This window comes from Ailuropoda melanoleuca, chromosome 18 (genome assembly GCF_002007445.2).
Source record: "Ailuropoda melanoleuca isolate Jingjing chromosome 18, ASM200744v2, whole genome shotgun sequence".
Taxonomy (NCBI): Eukaryota; Metazoa; Chordata; class Mammalia; order Carnivora; family Ursidae; genus Ailuropoda; species Ailuropoda melanoleuca.
Genome location: NC_048235.1, coordinates 934529 through 958505, shown reverse-complemented (window position 1 = coordinate 958505; position 23977 = coordinate 934529). Strand labels below are relative to the sequence as shown.

The window sequence follows — 23977 nt, the reverse complement described above, 5'->3', positions numbered from 1 at the left end:
ACCCAAGCTGGAAGACTTTTGATGACATAGCAGTTAAGCACATCAGGCCAGAGACAAAACCTCTAGGGTTTCTCCTTTCTTATTAAGAACACAGTAAGTTATACTTATCTTTTGGAGATAATGTGAGGAAATAACCAACCAAGAGAACTTCAGCCAAGAAAAGGGAAGAGACCAGTGTTGCTACCAAGTCTGCCAAGTCTTGGGCTAGCTTCCAGTGCTTAGTTTGGGGCCATGGGGCAGCCACTGGGTTTAGTGTACCTCCCCAGCCACTCAGGTGACAGTGAGTGAGAGACAGGAGAGCTGCAGGCACTCCTCACTTTGCAGGATCCTGACACGCACAATTTCAGGTACGACTGTTTAATTAACACTAGTTCTCCAACAACACAGTTGAAATTGCAGTAGAAATGTGTAGACTGACTGGGAAGGATTCCATAAAGGACAGACTTCTCTTTTAGCTCTTGGGTTCCCATATCACTACACAAATAACAGAGACTCATCACAATCACTGGCTCTCCATGTCTTCTCTCAAAGTCCCTGGGAAGTTGAGCACCGAGCATCTGCTCTTCAGTTCATGCACAGACAGCAAAGCATGTTGTGGTGCCACCTTGTATCCCGCATAAACCCACTTGACATTTTCCATCAACAGATCATGAATAAGGGCATTGGTCAAAAAAGATGAAAGTATGGGGAAAAGAAATGAAAAGTGGTAACACAGGAAGTGAAATTCAAGTTGAATGTAGATGGAGTTACAGGAGGAGTTGGCAGTGGAAACATTAGCATTACCACTTCTTCAGCAATGAGGAGCTCCCCGCAGATAGACTTCAGACTCCTCAATTTCCACCATTACTACTATCGTTCCCACTGTCCCAGTTTCTACTTCTGTATTCCCGATTTCTGCTAATATCCACCTTCCCCCAACTGGCTGGGGAGTCTAATTTTCAGTATTATCTTCACTCTTCCTTATTTCTCCTTCCTCGGTCTCCAGTATTTTCCCAAATAGAAAACCCAAGATGTTAGTATATGTCTCACAGCATTCATCTGATAATTACATTAAATGTCTTCATAATAAGCACTGAGAAAAAATTAGCTGCATATGAGCGAAAGCCTTGTCGGCTCTCCATTTGTTTATCTCCCTTTCTTGTTATCTGCCGCTTCCAGTTCCTTATTTAACATGCTCATTATCTTCCTTATTTTAATCGTCTCCCAGCTGACCTTTCCAAATCCATGCTTTACCCTGCCCAGTCTCTGGAACACTCCCATTGCTGATCAGCAAGCATAAGCTCCTTAACCAGAACTGTAATACTTTCTTTGATTTGGCTTACGGTGCCTTTACAAATGTATCTGAAACTACTCATATATACGTTAGTCCCTAATCCCAACTGGGCTATACCAGCGCTGTCTCTTGACCTCTGCTCTCCCCAATTAGTCCTTGTTGCCTCATCTCCAGATTCTTCCCATCTATTAGGACCCAGTTAAAATGCCAAACTCCTCAACAAAACTTTCACCCTTATTATCCCATCTAAAAATAACCTATTTTCTTCTCTGAACTCAGCATTTCTGTCCTACAACAACCTTCCTTCTAAACTTATTGTCTGTGTTAGCATCATAACCATGCATCCAAGGATGGAAGGCAAAACTCTTCATATCACAAGCTTCTCTCCCACCCACACTCATGTGATCCTCACGTCTCATTAATTCTATGACTGATGCTCCCAGATGGCTCTTGCCCACCCAACATTGTCACTGCTCCCTCATCCAGATCCTTGTAATGCATGAGGCGTGCTAACTGAACATTCTGTGAGGGCTTTCTCTAGTCCACCGTTCTCACTCTAGGGAACATGTTTTATTTTCTTTATTAACAACATTAATTTAATATGGTTGAAAAATGAAGGCACATAGAGACATTTTGAAAATTGTAAAACAAACAAAGACTCCCGTTATCCCTCTACCATATATGATTATTAGCATGTTGACATATGTCTTACATGTAACTACGCATATTCGACAGTGTGAGTGTGTGTCGTTAAATGTTGTAGCTCTTGTTAGTTATTTATGTTATTTCTAGTTTTTGATATTATCCATAATCATATGCCAAATAGTATTGCAAGTAAAACTTTGCTTTTATTTGTAATTAATATCTTAGTATAAACAACCACAAAATTTTTTCCTGGGTCAAATGGTGGAAACATTTTTACATATCTTATTACAAATCTTTCTATGATACAAAACTGATTGTTTCACTTGCCCGCTTCAAAAAAAGATTATTTTGTCTGCTTATTATATGCAGAATAAATTAAAGCCCATTGACATATTATTCAAAGTATCTATTTTTTCCCTTATTTTTGAAATAGTAGAAAAGTGTTAGAGAAAAATAAAAAGCCTGAAAGGTAGTTCACTGTCCTTTTAAATGTGAAACATAACTACAGTTGAAAATTTGACATATATTTCTATAATTTCTCCATACAAACATGAATATATAAAATTTTATTTATTTATTTATCTATTTATTGAATTATCTTTACAAAAATAGTGTCATGTCACATATTATTCTGAGCATTTTTTCAGTTAATAAATATAGTCAAAGTTCTAGGTCCTTACTTGTAATTCCACCTCAATCTATCACATCACTGCATAATATTCCATCGCCTGAATGTACCAGCAATTGCTTAAACCATGCCCTGTCAGGTTATCTGGGTTATTTTCAGTTTTTCCCTGTTACCAGCCATGCTGTATGTGCACATTTCAGTTTTTATGGCCATTACAAAATCACTTTTAAAAAGAGTAGATATGGCCTCCAACAGTGTATGAAAAGGAAGAGTCTCCACATTTTCACCAAAACCCAACAAAGCCTTTTAATCTTTGTCAATTTGGCAGGGAAAAAAAAGTCTCTACAGCATTTTGTTTGTTATATTTATTTGCAGCTTTCATATTTTAACATTTTGACATATTTATGTACTTATTCGTTTACTTATTTCTGTCTCTCTGCCTTTACTTGAATTTTCTTCCTTATTTCTCTCTGCTTGACAAGACCCCTCTGAGATATCTTGAGGCAGAATTGGACACATGTCCTTCTACACTGACCTTATTCATAACTGTTGGAGCTTTTGATGCTATGCATTGCAATGTGTATGGCTTTTTTTTTTCTCATGTGTCTGTGTCTGAAATAAGTGTGAGTTCTTTAGTGATGATATTATATTTTGTTTGATTTTTAAATGTTCCCTACCTAGTGGTATAGTGTCTGGCATATTGACTTTTAGTATTTAAATGGTTTTATTTTAAATGGCTGTTGCTTTATTTGCATTTAAACTTTGTTATATCATTTTTGTTGTTGGAGTCATGAGACATTTTCCAGATTGGCAAATATCATGGCATCTAGGTGCATAGTTGATTGGTTGTCTGTGGAAGCTTCTCATTAACATATAACATACATGCCTGACACAGCACAAAGTAACAGTGTATGGCTTGTTCACACAATAACACCCTGCGTAACCAGCAGCCAGATGAAGAAATAGAACATCACCAAGACACAACATGTGCCCTTTGAGCTCCATTTGAATCATTCATTCTCAATGATGATCACTATGGCCTTCAGATGAGTCTTGCCTAATTTGAACACTATATAAAATGGAATTATGCAGTGTGATTGGTATTGTATCTTCATTTCTTCAACCTTTACTCCCACTGATATAGCTAGATTATTCCATTGCGTGAATACACCATGACTTATTTATTCATCCTTTGTGTTGATGGACATGTGGATTGTTTTTGTCTGGTTTGGGTTGCCATGTTGAATATGCTTTCATGTATTATTTGGGGAATGCATGCATGATTTTCTTTGGATGCATACCTAGGACTGGGATGTCTGAGTAAGGGTGAGTCCTATACTCAGCCTTGGTAGATTCTTCCAAATGATCTTCCAAAGTGGTCATACCTGTCTTTACTCCCGTCACCAGGTAAATAAGATTTCCAGGTTCTTCACCTTCTAACTACACTTGATATTGACTGTCTTTTTCATTTTAGACATTCTAGTGGATATGCAGTAGTTTTTTAATTTGCATTCTCTGGCCTTTGGAATGTCCTCTTTTATGAATTGCCAGTTGAAGTCTTTTACCCTCTTTTTTTCCTGTGCCAGAATGCCTCTTTTATTTATTGAGGTGTATGTAGTTTTTATATATCCTGAAAGAAATTATTTGCTAATTATATGTTTAACACTTACCGTTTTACTCTATGGTCAGTCTTTTGGTATCATAATGTCTTTTTTTTAATGTTTTTTTTATTATATTATGTTAGTCGCCGTATACTACGTCCCTGGTTTCTGATGCAAAGTTCGATGATTCATTAGTTGCATATAACACCCAGTGCACCATGCATAATGTCTTTTGGTGAACATAGGTTCTTAATTTCAATGAGTGACATTTTTAAAATTCATTTTTCTTTTATAGTTAGTGTGTTTCTTACCTGTATTTAAATTGTGTTATGTCAAATGTTTTTTGGAGTTGTTACGATTTGGGGGTCCATATTAAGAAATTCTGCATCTCCAAAATTATAAAAATAATATCTTAGGTTTTCTTGCAGATTTATTTAAACTTCCACATTTATGTCTCTCTTCCATCCGGAATTGATTTTTGTGTATGTATGAAAAATACTCAGTTACTTTATTGTTGTTGGTGTTATCATTAGGTAAAATTAAACTGGCCATGTGTTAAAAAGTCAATCTTTCTTCATTTCAAGTTACAATGCAATCATTATCATAAACCAGATATATCTAGATATATAGATATTTTTCTGTCTTAATTACTTAGTTATTTTATAATATGTCTTGATAACTGGTATTATAATTTTCCAGCTTTATTCTTTATAATATAGATTGCTCTAACTACTCTTGCCCTTCTGCATTTCTATATTTATTTTAGAAAGATTTGTTACATTCTACAAAAGAAATTTGTAGGACTTTGATTAGAATTACATTATATCAATAGATCAGTTTAGGGAAAAGTTACATTATTTACAGGGCTGAATTTTCTGATCCCTAACATGATGTTTGGAATATTTATTTAGATCTTATTTAACCTGTTTTGATAATGCTCTTCAGTTTTCTGCATGGAGGTCTTGCACATCTTTTGTTGGAATTATTCCTACCTACAGGATTTTTTTTAATATTAATGTAAATAGTATATTTATGTCACTATGCATTTGTGGCTGCTATATGAAAACAAATTATAGTTTTATATTTATATTTCATAAATTTTCTTATTAATTCTAAGAGTTTGTAGGTTTTCAAGTTTTCTCTATGCATACAGTTATGTTATCTAACATCATAATAGTTTACTTTCTTTTCCCCGAGTCTTATGCTTTTGCTTGCCTTATTGCAATGGCTATAATCTCCAGAATAATGTTATTTAGAAGTGGTGATAGTGGGCCTCAGTGTGCTAGTCCCAGCCTCAGGGACTAAACTCTTAACTGTTCTTTACTGAAGTAAATATATTTTAATTATACAAAAAAAAAAAATCTCCATAGTGGAAAAAGTAATAAATATTAAATTTTACCATCTGAAGTTATAAAATTCTCCTAAAATCTATAGGAAAACTATTTGAATTAATAAACAAAACTATTTATACAAGATAATTAAAAATCATAGTGTTTCATACTTGTTTATTTTTTCACTTAGCTATATTTTACAGACTTCTCTCTAGATAGATAGATATATCAATATATCAATATTTACTGACTTTTTAATTCCTTCGTTGTTGACCATTTATGTTATTTTCAATTTATCACCAATTTAAAAATATTTTGATAAATACAGGATGTATATTTCTGTATGTTTGTGTATATTGAGTTCCTGGAGTCAATTTTGATAATCTGTATTTTCTAGAAAACAATTTCACACATCGTTCAAAGTGTATTGCCTGATTTATACACAGAGAAATCACTTAAATAAGTTTCCTCCTTTTCTTTTTTCTTCATTAGTTTTTATTTTTATCAAAAAGTACTACAAGCACACAGTATAAAAGTAATTCTACAATGACAGTTACGTAAGTAGTTCATAATTCTACAGTGATAGTTATTCCCTACATTACCTTAAATTCTGGAATAGATGACTATGTGGATTTTGCAGTTAATAAGCCTAATGTGTCCTGAGGAGCATTAGTGAAAATCAGGAACACCTAGACACATTCTAGTAAGACTGAAGGACATCAAAGGCAAGGAGATCTAACAAACAGCAAAAGAAAGAAAGGCACATATTAATTAGCCTGATAAAAGACATCTTAACAATATAGATTCAAAGGAGGTCTTTGAAGAACTAAAGGAAAATAACCATTGATCTGGAATTCTATACTCAAACTATCTATCGTTCCTTACTACAGATACCTGTTATGCAATTATTAACACACAAAATGGGACTATATTTTGTTTAGGGGTATATATTCACCAGGAATATATGACAGTTAGGAACTTTCATTCTGCTAAGAACATAATTTACTACACATGACTGAATTATATGGAGACATTGGAAATTGCTCAGTACACTTCGTATAGCTCTTTATGACCCATAGATCAAACAGATAACAAATTAGTAAGCTTATAGGGGCACCTGGGTGGCTCAGTCGTTAGGTGTCTGCCTTCGGCTTGGGGCGTGATCCCGGCGTTCTGGGATCGGGCCCCACATCGGGCTCCTCCGCTGGGAGCCTGCTTCTTCCTCTCCCACTCCCCCTGCTTGTGTTCCCTCTCTCGCTGGCTGTCTCTCTCTCTGTCAAATAAATAAATAAAATCTTTAAAAAATTAGTAAGCTTATAAAAGATTTGAACCATGCAATTATTGGACTTATTTTTAAAAGATATTCAGCCTCCAATTAGAACCTGCACATTCTGTTCAAGTAAGTATGAATCATACATGAACATGATCACATACGAGAAACAAACTGTCTACAAATACAGAGAATCACTATCTTCTATGCCCCATATGCCAAACAAAATGGGATAGAAATAGAAATCTATAGCAAAAAAGTAATGTAGGGGAGGAAAACACTCCCCTTCTTCCCTCATAGCTTCTTGGGCTGGTCTAAATAATGAAACCGACTGAAGGCAGAATAACAGGAGAAAAACCAAATTTAATTCACATGTACAGAAACCCCACTGGAAATATGAGACTCAAAGAACGGACTAGAGCAGGCAGTTTTTACAGCTTTTATAGAGGAGATAAGAAGTTCGTGAAGAATTGACAAGACAAAGAAGTTTGGACTCAGGGTGGTAAATTAGTGAGGAAGTCATGAGGTTGGGTTGTGCAGCCTTCTTGGCCCTCAATTCCCTCTCCCTGGTGGTAAGGATGTCTCTCTTCCCGGTACAGGAGGGTACGTTTCACAGCGGACATTTATCTCCTCTTCTAGGGCGACAAGGGGGAGTCAGAGTGTCCCTCTTGCATCAGCTGTTTCTTAAGTAACTTTAATTCAAAATAATCAGTATTCCAATGTGGCATATTTGGGCTTGGCAGACTCTGCTGGTCTCAGTAAGAAAACACACCCTCCATTTGAAAATTTAAAAAAAAAATGTGGTTAATAACTTCATACTTAACGTATAGTCCCGAATGCACATATTAGAAGAATAGGAGAACCTAAAAATCAACAAGTTAAGTTTGTAGCTAATGGCGTTTGCAAAATAGTATCAGAGAAAATTCAAAGAAGTAGAAATGGAAAAACAACAAGTATTGTGAAAAAAATTAATGAAAGAAACAGTAGAGAGAATTAACAAACCACAAACTGGCTTTTGAAAAGATATCATTGAGTAGACCAATAAGTGAAGTGATTTATTAAGATAAAATATAGAAGGCCCAAATAATTAACACTAGGAATGGAAGAGATGGTAGAGATGAGTTTTTAGAAAATTTAAGAAAATCATAGATTACATTATATCAATATATTAGAAAAATCTTGCAGTTAAAAGAAAAAAAATAAGACAATGGTTTGATTCATTTAATGAGGCTAAAATAACCTTCATGTCGAAGGGCAAGCAAAGTACAAGAAATAAAAATTAAGAACTGAACTCTGTAATTCATCCTATTGTTAAAAAGTAAATAACTCTGTGGTCTATAAATAGGTGTAAAAAAATAATTTAACAAAATTTAATATTTGTTGTTTTAACATTTTATTTATTTATTTGAGATAGGGAGAGAATGAGCAAGAGAGAAAACATGAGCAGGGGGAGTGGCAGAGGGTGAGGGAGAAGCAGACTCCCTGCTGAGCAGGGAGCCCTTGCAGGACTCAATCCCAGGATCCCAGGATCGTGACCCGAGCCGAAGGCAGATTCTTAACCAACTGAGCCACCCAGGTGCCCATAGAATTTAATACTTTTTTCATGATCAACTACATAGCAAAGTAAAACAGAAACCCTCCTACCATGGTAAGCAGCAGCAATTTTTCTTAAAATAATAAAGGGTTGTAGTGAAATCTTTCCACAAAAAATATAATATAATAATAATATAATATGTAATGTAATATAACATAATATAATTAATATAATATAATATAATAGCAATGACAAAAGAGATAACACCTTGCAAATGTGGGAAAACCTATGTGAGCAGGTAATTCAAAGTGCATGTCTCTCTCTCCTTTTCTTCACCTATGACCTTTGACAGTCTCATCTAGTCCTGTGGTATAACAACCATTACATGCTGAGGACACACACGTTTAGTATTTCCATCCAGACTTGTCTTCAGAACTCCCAGTTCATATGAGCACTGTCTCCCCACCGGCTCTCCTCAGTGCCCATGACGCATCTTGCACCCAGCATGCACAGAGACCCTCCTCTGGTCTTCTCCATCCCACAAAACGTTCCCCCTATTTTTTTTTCTCAGCTCAGTTGATGGCAGCTCTGTTTTTGTAGTTTTTTTAAGAAGGAAACTTGGAGTGGTCTTGCTTTCTCTCTTCCTCATGCGTGCCTCATCCACTCCCGGTTCTACCTTCAGAATCTGACCACCACTCAGCCCCTCTGCCGACAAGCTCCTCTGAACACCATGCATCTTGCCTCGATTACTCTTGATTCGACGTTTTCCTCTACAGTCTGCTGTCAACACAGCAGGTGGAGTAAATGTTTTCAATCATAGGTGAGCTCATTGCTTCACTGATAATGTTCTGCTGGTGTGTCACCCAGTGCAGAGCTCAAATCTTCACAACAGTCTCCGAAGTGCTAGCTGTGGCACTCTCCCCTCACCCCCCACCCACTATTTCCCTCATCTGAGCTCTTACTGCTTCGTCCCTCTCCCTGCTCCGGTTACCCTGGGTGCCTGGATGTTCCCCAGAGCTGAAGGCACATCCTCCATGCATGTCCCTTACATGGAAGAGGACAGACCTCCCTGCCTCCTGCGAGCCTCTGCTCATGTCTGGCCATGCAACATGGCTTAACCTGGCCACCCCATGGAGTACTTCAGTCCTTGCCTCCTGCCCCTGACAGCATGACCGGTGCACCTGATGCTTCCTTGACCTCTTCTTTCTCCACCTGTGGTTCCCCCAACTAATACACAGTCTCCCTCACACCTGTGAGGAGATACAGTTGTGGGTGATCTCCTGGCTCTCCCATCACCATGTCAGCACCCTGATGCCAGGTTCTATGTTCCATTCTCTGATGTATCCCAAATTCCTGGAAGAGTGCTGGGTACACAGCTGGTGATCAGTACATCCTTGTTAAAATGCTGAACTATGTCGAAGGAGGGATGCCTTAGAGACCCAAAAAATATGTTCTATCTCATGAGAAATCAAGGAAATGCAATTTGCACAGGATACCATTCCTCAACCATCGGATATTCTATTTTCCCAGCCCTACAGTCGGCTACTATCAGGTGTTGGTAAAGATGTGACAGAACAAGGGTATGTGTACATTATTGTGAGACTATGGGCAGAACAGCTGGCAGATTCTTTTTGAGCCTAGAAAGACCCTGGGTGAGTCTACAGGGCTGCTTCCTGCAGCACCATTGCCATGCCTAAGCTGTGCTGATGGGACTACTCTTGTGGCGAGTGCAGTGTAGACTAGAGTCATGTTGAATCACTGTGTTTTACACCCGAAACTCATGTGACGCTGTGTGTCCACTATACCTTAACAAAAATAAACACACACACACACACACACACACACACACACACTCAAACTAAAATGCAGAAGCAAATTCCTTTTTAGTAGATGACTAGAAAAATAAAGCATTTATGCTTGCTTGTGAAGTGGAGTGACAAAACCCACATTTTTCAGGATAGAAGCTTTCACATAATGCTGAATGTAAACAGCAACTGGAAATGGTAGGAGCGCATACAATGCCCAAATGACATCTCTTACACAATTAGTGCTAAATGTCCAAATTAGGATTCTGTATTGCCTGGGGATATATATGCACACGACGGCAATGAAAATTCCGTAAATGAGGACACGATCCGTGAACATTTCAGAACGTGGAATGACAGAAGGAGAGATGAGTAAGTGGAAGGAAGGACCGTGAGGCTGTATCTAAAAGATTTTATTTTTAAAGATCTGAAGCACATCAGGCAACACGTGAACATGGGCGGTGGTGGGCATAGTGTGTCTGCTGCCTTCTGTACTTTCCTTTGTATTAAAAATATTTCATATGAGACGTCTTAAAAATATGCCACAGCTCATACTTTCTGCAAAGTGAGATAGATACTTTCTTTGAATATATAATATGCACAGAAGAAATTATTGGGATCTGTGTCCTGTTTTTCTTATTTCATTTATTATGTTTTTTTAATCATCTCCCTGACGATTTTGTGGAACAAGCAGTGAAACAGTGAAGGAGAAGCTGGAAAGCAAGGCAGTCAGGAAACACTGGTCTGTGTCCTCATGTCAGCTCGGCTCCCCCGCATGTCTGTTAGAGTAGCCACGGACCACAGCCGCGGTCTCTAGGAGCGAGCTTGCCAGACACAGAGATGTTCAAGTTGCTCTGGAGAGGATCTCTAAATCTGATAGAAGTATATTAAAATGTTATCAAGAAAGCAGTTTATACGCACATTTCTGCCTTTGTGTTGGTATTTCAAATAAATAATCTTTCTGAAAATAAACTTGATAGAAAACGCAGCGTGAGATCCGACGGTTCAGATTCAAGTACAATATCTTTGTGCTGGAACGTTGCCTTTGCAAGTCTGTTTCTCTTGGCACAGATGCTACCACCTAGTGGGACATTTCAAGAACCACAGGGGCCCCGCATAAAAATCGGACTTTGATTCGCTTAAAACAAAGCGATGTCAAACTCACCTTTGATTTGGTGGCCTGAGGAAGATTTGAATTATAAAAAGAACTGGCTGTCTTGAAAGGAATTGTTTTGGTCCTTGAATACATAGCTCTGCCCAGAGCTTGGCAGGCTCCGTATCCTGCGCAGGCAGAAGTAATCCTAATTTGCACCAGGGAATGCAGGGCTCAGAGGCTGGATTGCCTCCTCCCTCTTGGTCAGGTAGCACCAGGCAGGTCTGGGTGGGGTTTGGGCGGGCAGACGGACCCACGGAGCTCGGCGCGTCCACATTTGTGCTCCGGGTGCTGGGGTGGCGCGGGCAGCCGTCCTCTGAGTGACGTACAAGCCGTGCTCTTTCCCGCAGCCTGCACTTCATCGTGTTCGACACGGAGACGGCCCACGACATCCTGAAGGTGTGGGACGGGCCGGTGGACAGCGACATCCTGCTCAAGGAGTGGAGCGGCTCCATGCTCCCCGAGGACACCCACAGCACCTTCAGCTCGCTCACCCTGCAGTTCGACAGTGACTTCTTCATCAGCAAGTCGGGTTTCTCCATTCAGTTCTCAAGTAGGTGGCGGCGGCCTTGGCGTGTGTCTGCTGGGCACGTGTGTGCGGTGGAGTCAGAACTCGCTGTGTGTTCTTAGGCCTTCCCCTTCACGGAGGGCATTTCTGTTGAGCATAATGTGACATTCGGAGAATGCAGATCAAGGGAAAGGTTCGTTTTCCGACATGCTGTGCATTATCAGGGAGGGTGAGGCAATGCATTCCTTAGTTACATGAAAACATTAGACGTAGAATTTTAAAGACTTCAGTTCACTAGCAAAATATGCGCCCAAGACAGATGTGGGTTGCTACCTGAATGTGCCAGTTATCTGTGGTGCCCCCGCAAACCCGCACCAACTGCAGGCCCTTATTACCCCCGCTCTGTGTATGAAGTCTCCATCAATGGAGCTTCTGATCAGCCACAGGGAGGGTCTGCCATCCACTACCCTGCACAGAAGTGCCCTGCATTCCCCCCTCCTTTGTGCCAAGGTTTCAAGTAGTTCACATGATGGAGTAATCCCCTACAGGATCGCCCACAGGACCCCTCATTTGCACATTGCAGCTCTTACCCCCTGAAGGAGAGGTGCCACCTTTGCTGCCTGGCCCATTTTTTAACGAGCAGTTTCCCAAGAAGGAAGGAGTGGAGATATTTTGTGGAAGCTCACCCTCTGAGTACCTTCCCATTGCACCGTGTAGAGACGTCGTATGGTTTGGTGGTGCGCACGGTCAGCCGCGGTCATAAAACGAGTGACATTTGCACATAAACACATTCCGACTCAACTGTTCCTTGGCAGGTCACTGGTGAGCCATATTTAGGATTTACATAAGAAAATGGACTTAGCTCAGTTTAATGCTTTAAAAGGTTGCTAATAAAAATGAGATTATCGTCTGTGCAATTTTTTATCTCTGGTTTCCCTGCGATTCCAGCGCAGTAATTTGCAAAAATGTGCTAAATTTTTCACTGGCCCATGGTAAGCATATTTGAGGTGAGTTTGTTCCAGCTAACCTGGTTTGGGGGGAAACATTCCTTTATTCCAAGATTTTTCCTCTTTCTTCTTCTTCTTTCTCTTCTTCTTCTTTTTTTTAATCTTCAGAAGTGGGAAGTAGACGGTATATGTGTGATTTACTGTCCTTATTTGGCAAAACAGAAAAGTCGGCAACACTATGAGTTATGTTTGTTTCTCTTACCCATTCTGTACTTGCCTGCCCTTTTTAAAAAATAGATGTTTATTTAGGACAGGTTTAGGTTCACAGCAAAATTGAAAGGAAGGCTCAGAGGTTTCCCATCTGCCCCCCACCCCGCGCACAGCCTCCCCCACCACCAGCAGCCCCACCAGATGGTGCACTTGCTGTAATTGATGGGACATGTCATCATCACCCAGAGCCACGGCTCACATTGGGGACCCCTTTGCGGTTGACATTCTGTGGGTTTAGACAAATGTACAATGACATGTGTCCACCACTATAGTATTATACAGAGTAGTTTCACTGCCTCAAAATCTTCGATGTTCTGACTTTTCATCCCTCCCCTGTACCCTCACCCCCTGGCAACCACAGATCCATTTACTGTTTCCATATTTTTGCTTTCCCCAGCATGTTATAGAGTTGAAATCATACAGTATATAGCTTTTTCAGACTGGCTTCTTTTACCTGGTGATATGCAATTAAGGTTCCTCTGTCTCTTTTCACCTCTTTTTAGTGATGGATAACTCATTTCTTTTTAGTGATGGAAAATATTTCATTGTCCGGACGGACCACAGTTTATCTATTCACCTCCTGAAGGGCATCTTGGTTCCTTACAGGCTTTGGCAATTGTGAATAAAGCTGCTATAAACATTCTTGTGCAGGATTTTGTGTGAAAGTAAGTTTTCAATTCATTTGGGCAAATACCAAGGAACATGATTGCTGGATCATAGGGTAACAGTGTATAGTTTTGTTCCTGGCCTTTTAAAAATTTTCCCTTTTTAAAATTCTTGCAGAACCCAGAAACCACTTATTTTTCTATGTTCCTTTTTAAAGGCCCTTTATTACAGTTATTTGAGAATCATAGATATTTTGGTTCTTCCCCTATGATTAATACATTGACATTTAGGAAGTGATCAACATGAACACATCCATTAAAATTCCTGCAGAAATGAGACTTGCTTATTTTTTTTTAATTCAGTATTCCATATGTTCCTGTTCAAACCATATGAAATTGTTATTTTTGTAGATAAAAATGTTTGACAATTGGCAGTTTCATATGGTTTGACAAGACCTTGCACAAGAACTTTCCCTCCCCCATTTCCAGCTAATAAGTTTGTGAGTCTGGTAGGCTTTGGGAAATTCCATGTTTTAGGGCATCTGAGGCTTTTTATGAATGGGTTGCTGCAAGGTTGTCTTTAAAACTCTATAAAAATAGGGGGAAAAGATATAAAACCTTTGTTCGGCATAATTTACAAAAATTTATCCTGGACCCTGAGTAAGGGAATGTGGGTTTCTATCTTAACCTCTAAAGATTTGTGACTGACATTCTGTCTCTGTCCTTATTGTTTTATTTGTGGATCGAAGATACTGCACCAATTTTTAAGGATATCTGCATTTACAGAACTCTATATTCTATGTTGTAAATTTTCCATTTGTCCTTTTTAGATTATTCTCTACCATTTCTCAAACTACTTTCTGACCCTAGAAGTGAACTATGTCTTCTGTCCTATTTGAATTCATCCAATGGGGAGCTCTGGCAGGACATGAGAGACACAGGAAGTAGAGTGGGGATGTGGTTCTCTGTTCCCTCCCTGCTGGTTCCCCTGGGCTTGGCTAAGTTCCTCAGTCAGAGCTCAGTGCTTTTCTCAAGAAGCCATGTCCATCCATGTTCTTTTCTAGTTCTTTTACTTCTTCTTTTTTTTTTTTTTCTTATAACCATTTCCCAGTAAGCACCTGGGATTAACCTTTTAAAGAAACCCTCTTATAACCATTTCCCAGTAAGCACCTGGGATTAACCTTTTAAAGAAACCCTCTCAAATAATCCTATTGGAAATGTGCCGTATGTTTTGTGTTGGATCCTGAATAATACAATTCTATAAGCAATATTGGCAAGCATATGAAATGGTCAAGAGTGGGTTCCACTCTCTCGGTTAATAAAACAAATCCCATTTCTCATTTTTCTAAATGAAATTATATCCAGTTCAATTTCCCTTGCATTAAGGTAGATGAGAAGCCCAATGTCAGCTGACTTCACAGAGCTCCCCCCCAATTTTGGAGTGTGTGGGAAGCAAGGATGTATTCTGTGGGGTCAGTAGGGAAGGACCAGGTCCTCTCTGCTCTTAGTTATTACCTCCACTCTTGCCTCCCCACATGGTCCTGGTCTGTTTGGCTGCCAGTCCTCTTGGCAGCCACACAGATCTGTCTTACATGGCTCTATCTGTGGACCACAGGCTGGAACGTGGACAGTCATCCTGCCCTCTCCACAACCAAGATGCTCAATGAACATCACAGCAAACTCTGTCAGTTCCAGGACACCAGTGGGAGTGGGACACTGAGACACAAGGCTCTGTGTCTCTGAGAACTTGATGAAAAGTTGACTCTTATGTCTAGGGTTGCAAACTTGTTGGAGTTTGCCCAGGACTTGTCTGACTTTAGCAAAGAAGTTTCCTGAAACCCTTCAGTCAGATTATAAAACAGATACTCCTATGTTCCAGGAACCACTTTCAGACCCAGCAAACTGGAACAACTGGTCAACCTACCCACACCCTTGACCAATGTGCTCCTATTCATCTCTGTAGTTCCAGAGCCTTCCTTTTGTCACTGGAGGCTCCAGCAAGAAAACTAATTCAAGCTGGATTCTTTCCAAACCAAAGGCTGAGTCTTCTCAAAATCTCCAAAACAACCTATCCCTCCAGACTAAAAGGCCTTTGCTCCTCTTCTGTAAGGGAGAGGAAGGAAAAGTCCATGTATTTGTGTCTAATTTCAAGACAGCAAAACAAAAAGTAAAAGAAGAAAGAATAGGTACTTGATGTATGTTAGATTGTTTTACCATGTATAAGTCAAGCTAATGTTAAAATTTGAAGTATTAGCACGTCATTATGAGTTCAAAATAAAATTTAAAATGATGGAACTGAAATGGAATGCTTTCCTCATGTAACTGATACTTCAAGTATGACCACTGTTGCCAGGCAAAAGTGCCATTTATTCAATAGGATTAAACTAGAGTTTTCTTGGTAAACCATTTTAACTTGATAGTATGCCAATAATATGTGAGCTACAAATTATAGGTGTCACTGAATTATTGGAGGGAAAATATTTATTTGGACATTGGTTTTCTTAGAGACATTTGAACCATCGGATTTTAAATAAATTTGAAGCATAAGAATTGGACATCAGCGCTGCTGTACCTCGTAGGCACATAACTCCGTAGTAAGTTGGAGCTTTGTAATTTTATTTGACAATGTCCCTGTCCCCCAAACACGTTCTCCAACTGTTCCAGGCTTCCCTTTCTCTCTTAGTCCTCCTGAGTCCAATGGCCCCTCTATTGCAGCCTCTTTTGCTGCTTTTCCTCTTCCTTCTCCCAAACTGTAAAGGCTGGATGTCACCAGGGTGACATCGTGTGTTTCTTCTCTACCAACACTCACTCCTCAGGTTTTATCAGCCAACCTCCCAAAACCTGTCCCCTGAGCATCCACTGCCTACTCGGCACTGCTGTCCGCTTCGATGCGGAGATACGGGGCAGGCAACTGGACACATGACATTTGTCCCTACTTCTAATCCAGTCCGTTCCTGAGCCTCATGTTCTTGAAGTCTTTCCTGTCTTGGCAAATGTCAATGCCATTCTGTTAGTTGCTCAGGGCAAAGCCTTTGTTTTTACAAAACTCTTTGCCTCACACCCCACATATCATCCAGCAACAAATTCAGTGCTGTCCATATTCAAAACCCCAATTCCAACCAATTCTCTCGACTTGTATTCCTACCACCTCAGTCTAAGTCATCAGGGATTGGGCTGAGTTATCATGGCTTACGAACTGGCTTCCTCTCTCCTGCCTTTGCCCATTTACTAACTTATCTGAGCACAGGAAGCAGGATGAGTCTTTAGAGAAGCAACTCAGATGACACCTCACTTCTGGTCACTGTCTTCCCATCCCAGCAAGACACATTTCTGATTCTCCCTGTTGCCAAAATCAAGGCTCTAAAATATTCTATGCAAACTTGCACTAATCCACATTTTCCATATCACCTGCAACCACTGCCCTCCATCCTGTCGAACCCCTTGTAACTTACACTCCAGCAGGACAACAACCCTCCCTCGGTATGCCCCACATACATATGTGCATTTTACAAACTTACTTACATACCCTTTCCTCTTTGCTGGCTTAAGGAACCCCAGTGTAGCCACAGCCACCTTTTAAGATTGCTTTAGTGGGATGAGTCACGTGTCACTTAACAGTCTCCAAATCTAATGCCCATACGTCTGTTACAGTGCTTCCAGTGAGTACTCTATTTGCAGTTACTAGACACATTCTTGGAGGGCAGACTATGTTTGTATTTCTACAACATGATAAATAATTAGTGGCTGAAAAGTATTTGCTAATTGAATATGCTTGAAAATATTAGGATGATTTTGATTGCATGGCAAACACTTCATGCCATCTACAGAAAATGATGTCTCCTGCATTACCTTTAGCTTCATTCAAAACTTCTAATAGAAGATTTTAATAATAAATATTAAAACACTAATTTTAATATTAAGATTCTTTCACTTCTGGATTTGTTTTTACTCAATGTTGACAGTCGAGTTAAATTATCTTCATATAATGTTTATTATCAGAAGTTCAGTGGCCCATAGAGACTGCATCTTGACTAGTCAAGAATATATTATACAGAAGCCATAAAAGTTAGGCATCTTTGTTGACCATTTATGTTTTATAATTATTTAGACATTTATTTATCCTTGATTCCTTAATATCTTGATGCCATTTGGAAACCAGACAGAACATTTTTATTTTATAAAGCTTAATACCCATTTTTTAAATGAACTCAGTTTAATCTATCATTTGATAAATTTTGTTATTTCATTAAAACATGATCATTTTTTCCCTGCTCTAAAATAATCTTGGGCCAGGGACTGCTTTTACTGAGGCTGTGGAAATAGTAATTGCTTCTTCTCAACTCTGTGTGTGTGTGTGTTGTGTGTGTGTGTGTGTTTAATGGCTACTGATAGAGTAGGGGATGGATCACAGGCTTCCCTATGTGTGTGTTTACTTCACTTTACCGTAAGACAAGCTTTTCTGCACTAGGAAATGAGTTATTGATGCTCACAAGCTATGCAAGCCCCGTTAAAGGCCCATTGTCCTGCCAGCTCAGCATAACACGTAAACGTGAGAACATGAGCTGACTAGTGCGGTTATGCTAATTGTAATCAGCCTAACACTTTTCATTAAAACTTAATTACCATTTAATCATGCATACAATGCAAGAAAATGGAGTTCAGCCCACAAAACTGACCTTTACTCTGCAGGTTAAGTAAACTTCAAGCGAGCCTTCAGTGGTCCGGGCTATCAGCACTTCTTAGGGAACACAGCTCTGGAGCGACTTGGCATCTCAGATTTTCTGAGATTGATTTCTTCATAAATCTCGGCTGTAACTTAGTGGCTACATGACATCTCTTCCTAATTTGCTTTACTGAAAGATAATTTAATAGGTACATTTTTATGTTAAAAAAAATTTGTTGTTTATAATGGAAGAGGCCACTGGGGCTGCCAAGGGCTGAACAGAGTGGGATTGTTTTATGGGAGAGACCCAGCTGTGAACCTTGGGTTAACGGGCCAGGATTCTGTGAGGGACAGTACAGAGCAAGTGAAGCTAGAACCACTGATCCTCTCTGCTCTCCCAGAACTTTCCTCAAGGGACCAAGGGATCAACTCTTACTGTTGCTACTCACACACATGGATTGTGAACAGCTCGAGGTCAAAGAGTTCTATTCAGCTTTGATCGCCAGCACCTAGCTCGTGACAGAGGTACAAAGCATATGTCCTGAATTGATTGAGCCTAAGATGCCAGTTTAGCCGAGGCTCTAAATCCTGTAATTTCGTAGAAAGCTGGGATTTTAGCTGTGATTAGCTGTGTCTGATACCAACAAGATTGGTAAGGAAAGGAGAGGGAAAGAAACAGGACATGTAAATGACAGCTCTCCTGTTTGTGAGAATACATCTTTTTTTTTCCTTCCAGTTTTGTTGAAATATAATATGGCATTGTATAATTTTAAGGTATACAACCTGGCAATTTGATACATTTATATTTTGCAAAATGATTACCATCTTAGCTTTTGCTAACACCTCCATCACATCACGTAATCACCGTTTCTTTTTAGTGGTGAGAATATGTAAGATCTACTCTCTGAGCAACTTCCAAGTATATAATACAGTGTTTTTCACTATAATCACAATGCATTAGATTCCTAGAATTCATTTATTTTGTAATTAGAAGTTTGTACCTTTTGACCAACATCTCCCCACTTCCCACATTCTCCAGCCTTGGTAAATACCTTTCTACTCTCTGATTCTATTAATTTGTCTGTTTTAGATTCCACCTATGTGATATTCTAGAATATTTGTCTTTCTCTGTCTGACGTATCTTACTCAACATAATGCCCTCAGTGTCATCTGTATTGTCAAAAATGGCAGGATTTTCTTCTGTTTTTAAGACTGAATAATTTTCCATTATATATCTATATAGATATAAACAGACAGATGTAAAGATAGATATATACAATGGGATTACATCTTCTTTATCCACTCATCTACTGATGGACATGTAGGTTTCCATATCTTGGCTACTGTGAACAATGCTGCAATGGACATGGGGGGTGAAGATATTTATTCAAAATCCTGTTTTAATTTTTTAGATTAATACCCTGTAGTGCAATTGCTGGATCATAACATAATTCTACTTTTTAATTTTTTGAGGAACTTCCATCATGTTTCCCACAGTGGTTGCACCAATTTATATTCCCACCAACAGTGCACAATGGTTTCATTTTCTTGAGGATGTCTCTTTGACGCTTGATAATAAAAGAGGGTATCAACATTGTTCTATAGAACTACCAGCTGGAATATCATCTGTAACTGCATTTCTGCTAATATAAATCCTACTCGTGCTTAGCGCTCATTGATCATACCTCAGGCAATAGTGATTTCTGTGGCCAGTCACAGCATGCTGACCCTTCCCTGAGACCTTGGACATAAAATTCCCCATGAATCTCAAACTCTAAATCAACACATGATATATTAGGCAGACTTGTGCAACCTTATTTTAAGGAAAGAGCAATGCTCCCAGATTTAATAGACTGAATTCTCACAATGTCTTTAAAAACATGGCATTCAAAAATAAGTTGAGTCAGTAATGAGAGCGTTGAAAATGCAAATCACCTTGATGATAACTGTTGAGTTTAACCATCTAACCACACCCTTAGCCTCATAATGTGTGTCATACCATTACTATAATAATTTGGAAGTAAGGAATTTAACCATTCCTTTATTCACTCATGTATGAATGGCATTTATTCATCAACAAATATTTGACCTCTTCCTATTATGTTTCTGATACAATGCTGGTACTGGGACCCAGTGCTGTGGAAGGCAGAAATAGACCTGTCATCAAGGGTGGTGAGGGAAAGGCAATTAGACAATTAACATCTACAAAATATAGGGTCATAGCACCATTGGAACCATATATGCCATTCATCGGCAATCCTCCATGTCTCTTTGGTTCCTGTGGATCTTATCCTGTCCTTCCCCTCCCATGCATGACCAGTCCAGCTCTGGGATTCTCAGCTCCTGTCTTCTAGCCTTTGGTCTTCTCCACTGCACTTCCCTAACCCCTCTTGGGATGTACACTGTCCATGCTTCACCTAAAACACTTGAAAAGTTAAGTTCAAACATATCTTTCTTCTACTCTGTGTCTTTCCAACCCCGCCCTCCCTCCCCACCTTTACTCCATTTCTTTTATTTTACTGGAACATGGAGGCTCTTGCTTTCTCCCTCCTAGTCCTTCCTCTTAATTCTTGACTCCTCTTCCTATCAGAGCAATGCTTTCCATAGAATCACGTCCTTTACAAGATGCTGCACCCTCTTATCTTGTGGGCTTTCTGCCATTGTCACCTGCTCCATTCTCATGCAGGCTGGGTGGGCTCCTGACAAAAGCTACACAAGCCAGCAGCTTCTTCCACTATAAATGTTGGCCAAGACCTGCTGAGGGCTCAGCTATGGTGATTTACTTGTCTGGTGACCTCTTGTCCACACTCACCTTATCGTTTTCAATTCTTCACCACTTTCCTCAAATTATCAAACTTGTCATATCCTCTTTCATTTAATAGATGACCTCAAGTCATACCTCAGTAAAGACAAAGCCATCAGAAGGATTCCCTTCTGCTTCCTGCGAACAGACACACAGACCAATGGAAATGTTTATTTCCTCACTCCTGTTCCCCAGAATATTGCATGAGCAGGGCTCGTCCTAACTACACAGCTCATTTGGGGACTTTGTTCTGTGTGTTGACCTCTCCCTTTCCTTGTTTTCATCCTTCACTCTCCCTGACTCCTTACTTCTAGTATGTAAGTGCTCAAATCACAATTTAAAATAAATACACAGGACTAACACTTTCCACTTTGGGGTTTCATCTTGTTTCTCTTCTTCCACTAGAACATTGGTCCCATTGCCACAGCCAATCTGCAGGTGATCTGCACAGGACCCTCATCACGTATGTCACTGCGGCAGCTGGGTCTCTTCCAGCCCAGACTCTGGTCCATAGGCCCATTCAGAGCAGGGCAATTGTGCTGAACTTGTATTTGAGAAGATCCGCCTTGGCAGAGAGCAAATCCGATCAAGCTGAGCCCCTGCTTGAAAGCTACTCTAGTGTCTCGCTCACATTGGAATAAAATCTGAGCTCTGTCACATGACCTTGAGTTGGTCAACATCCCACTTCTGTCTACCTCTCCATTCTCACTCACTGCTTGCACTCCTCCATCAGGTTCTTTTCTCTTGTGTTCAGGCCTTCACTCCACAGCTCCCTTGGCCGAGACTACCCGCTCCACCACTCAGTCTTCATTTTACAAATTTGGTGAAACACAACACCTTTTAGGAGATTCTCTGAATCTGAAGAATAAGAACCTATTTTATCTGATTTTTATACTTCCCTTTCATAATATTCATCACAAATTATTTTTATAACCTTCTGGTTTTTACTGAGAGCCTTGTACTCAAAGGTCATGATATTTTGCACGACGTACTGCATACTTTCTGCTTCACATTTGACACATAGTATTTTGCCTTTTTGTCTTCTTTCTTATGTATATATCTGCATTTTCTGCTTGTTTTTTATTTTCTTAATTTTTGGTTCTGGTGAGATTGAATACTCTAAACAGATTATTTTTAAAAAAATATTTTGCTCTAATATTTGCAATCTTTAGGATGCTTCCAGACCCATGCAGAAGATGTGTGTCAAATTCCATTTTAAAATAACTTAAAGTAGGCCCCCCAGATAGCTCCCATCCTCACTGAGGCAGTTGGAAACATATCTGTGGTGAGGATCGGAGTAACTACTTGGCAGCACTAGGCATTGTTAAAAAGTCTATAGGCTCTCCAGATCCTAGCAATCCTATCACTGAGCACAAGAGGGAAAATATGTACGTATATCATTTCTATTATATAAATATGTAGTCTTTGCATTTATATATAAAATTTCATATGTCTAACTTAAGCTTAATTAGACTGATTCGAACTGTGACAAACTGCATGATCTCAAATGTACACATGCAACACACATACATACACACACACCCCATATATACACACATGCACACACATACACACATACACACATATGCACACACGTACACAGACCACACACACAGACATGCACACACCAAAACATGCACACACACCACACATGCACAGAGACATGCACACACCACATGCATACACACATACACACAGCACACACATGCACACACACATACACATACACACAAACCATATACACACACATGAGCACACATAAACAGACCACACACATGCACACACCACACACACACATCATACACACACACACATGCACACAGGCATGCACAAACCACACACATGCACACATACACACAGATGTACACAGCAAATACACACACATACACAGACCACACACATGCCCACAGACATGCACACACCACACACACATGCACACACCACACACATACTCACGGATGTACACACCAAATACACACACATACACACACCACACACCATATACACAAACACATGCATACACATGCACATACATACAGACCACGCACATGCCCACAGACATGCACACACCACACACACACACATACACCCATACACACATGCACATACCACACACACACTATATACACACACATGCANTACACACACACATGCACACAGACATGCACACACCACACACATGCACACACCACACACATACACACAGATGTACACACCAAATACACACACATACACAGACCACACGCATGCCCACAGACATGCACACACCACACACACACACGCACACACCACACACATACACACGGATGTACACATCAAATACACACATACACACACCACACACCATATACACAAACACATGCATACACATGCACATACATACAGACCACGCACATGCCCACAGACATGCACACACCACACACACACACATACACCCATACACACATGCACATACCACACACACACTATATACACACACATGCACACACACATGCACATACCCCACACACACTGTATACACAAACACATGCACACACATGCACAGACCACACACATGCACACAGACATGCACACACCACACACATACACACATGCACACACCACACACATACACACATGCACATACCACACATACACTTGTATAATTTTTAGAATAGGCAGCATAGAAGCATGGTTTTCTGTACATGAGAGCATCTGACCAGGAGCTTGGCCCCATCCGTACCAGTGATGTAAACTTCAGCATGTGAGTCAAACCCGTTAGCACTAATTTCCATGGTAATTAGGTTAAATTAGAACATAATACTGTGCCTACCACGGTACCGTTTTTATGCGGACTATACTCAAAGGTACAGAAGATAAAAGCACTTTGACTTATCAGTTTTCTCCAAATATAAGGAATTGCTATTATGTATTCTCAGTTCTAGAAATAGACTCCAGGGAA

General features: G+C 39.7%; 1 protein-coding gene across 1 annotated transcript in view; it reads left to right on the top strand.

The window, feature by feature from the left end:
- The window catches only part of CSMD1 (CUB and Sushi multiple domains 1), a 1986149-nt gene that overhangs the window by 1652923 nt on the left and 309249 nt on the right, over positions 1-23977 (top strand). The window contains exon 27 of the mRNA XM_034647758.1: positions 11591-11793. Within this exon, the coding sequence (XP_034503649.1) occupies positions 11591-11793 (203 nt within the window). The remainder of the gene's footprint in view (positions 1-11590; positions 11794-23977) is intronic.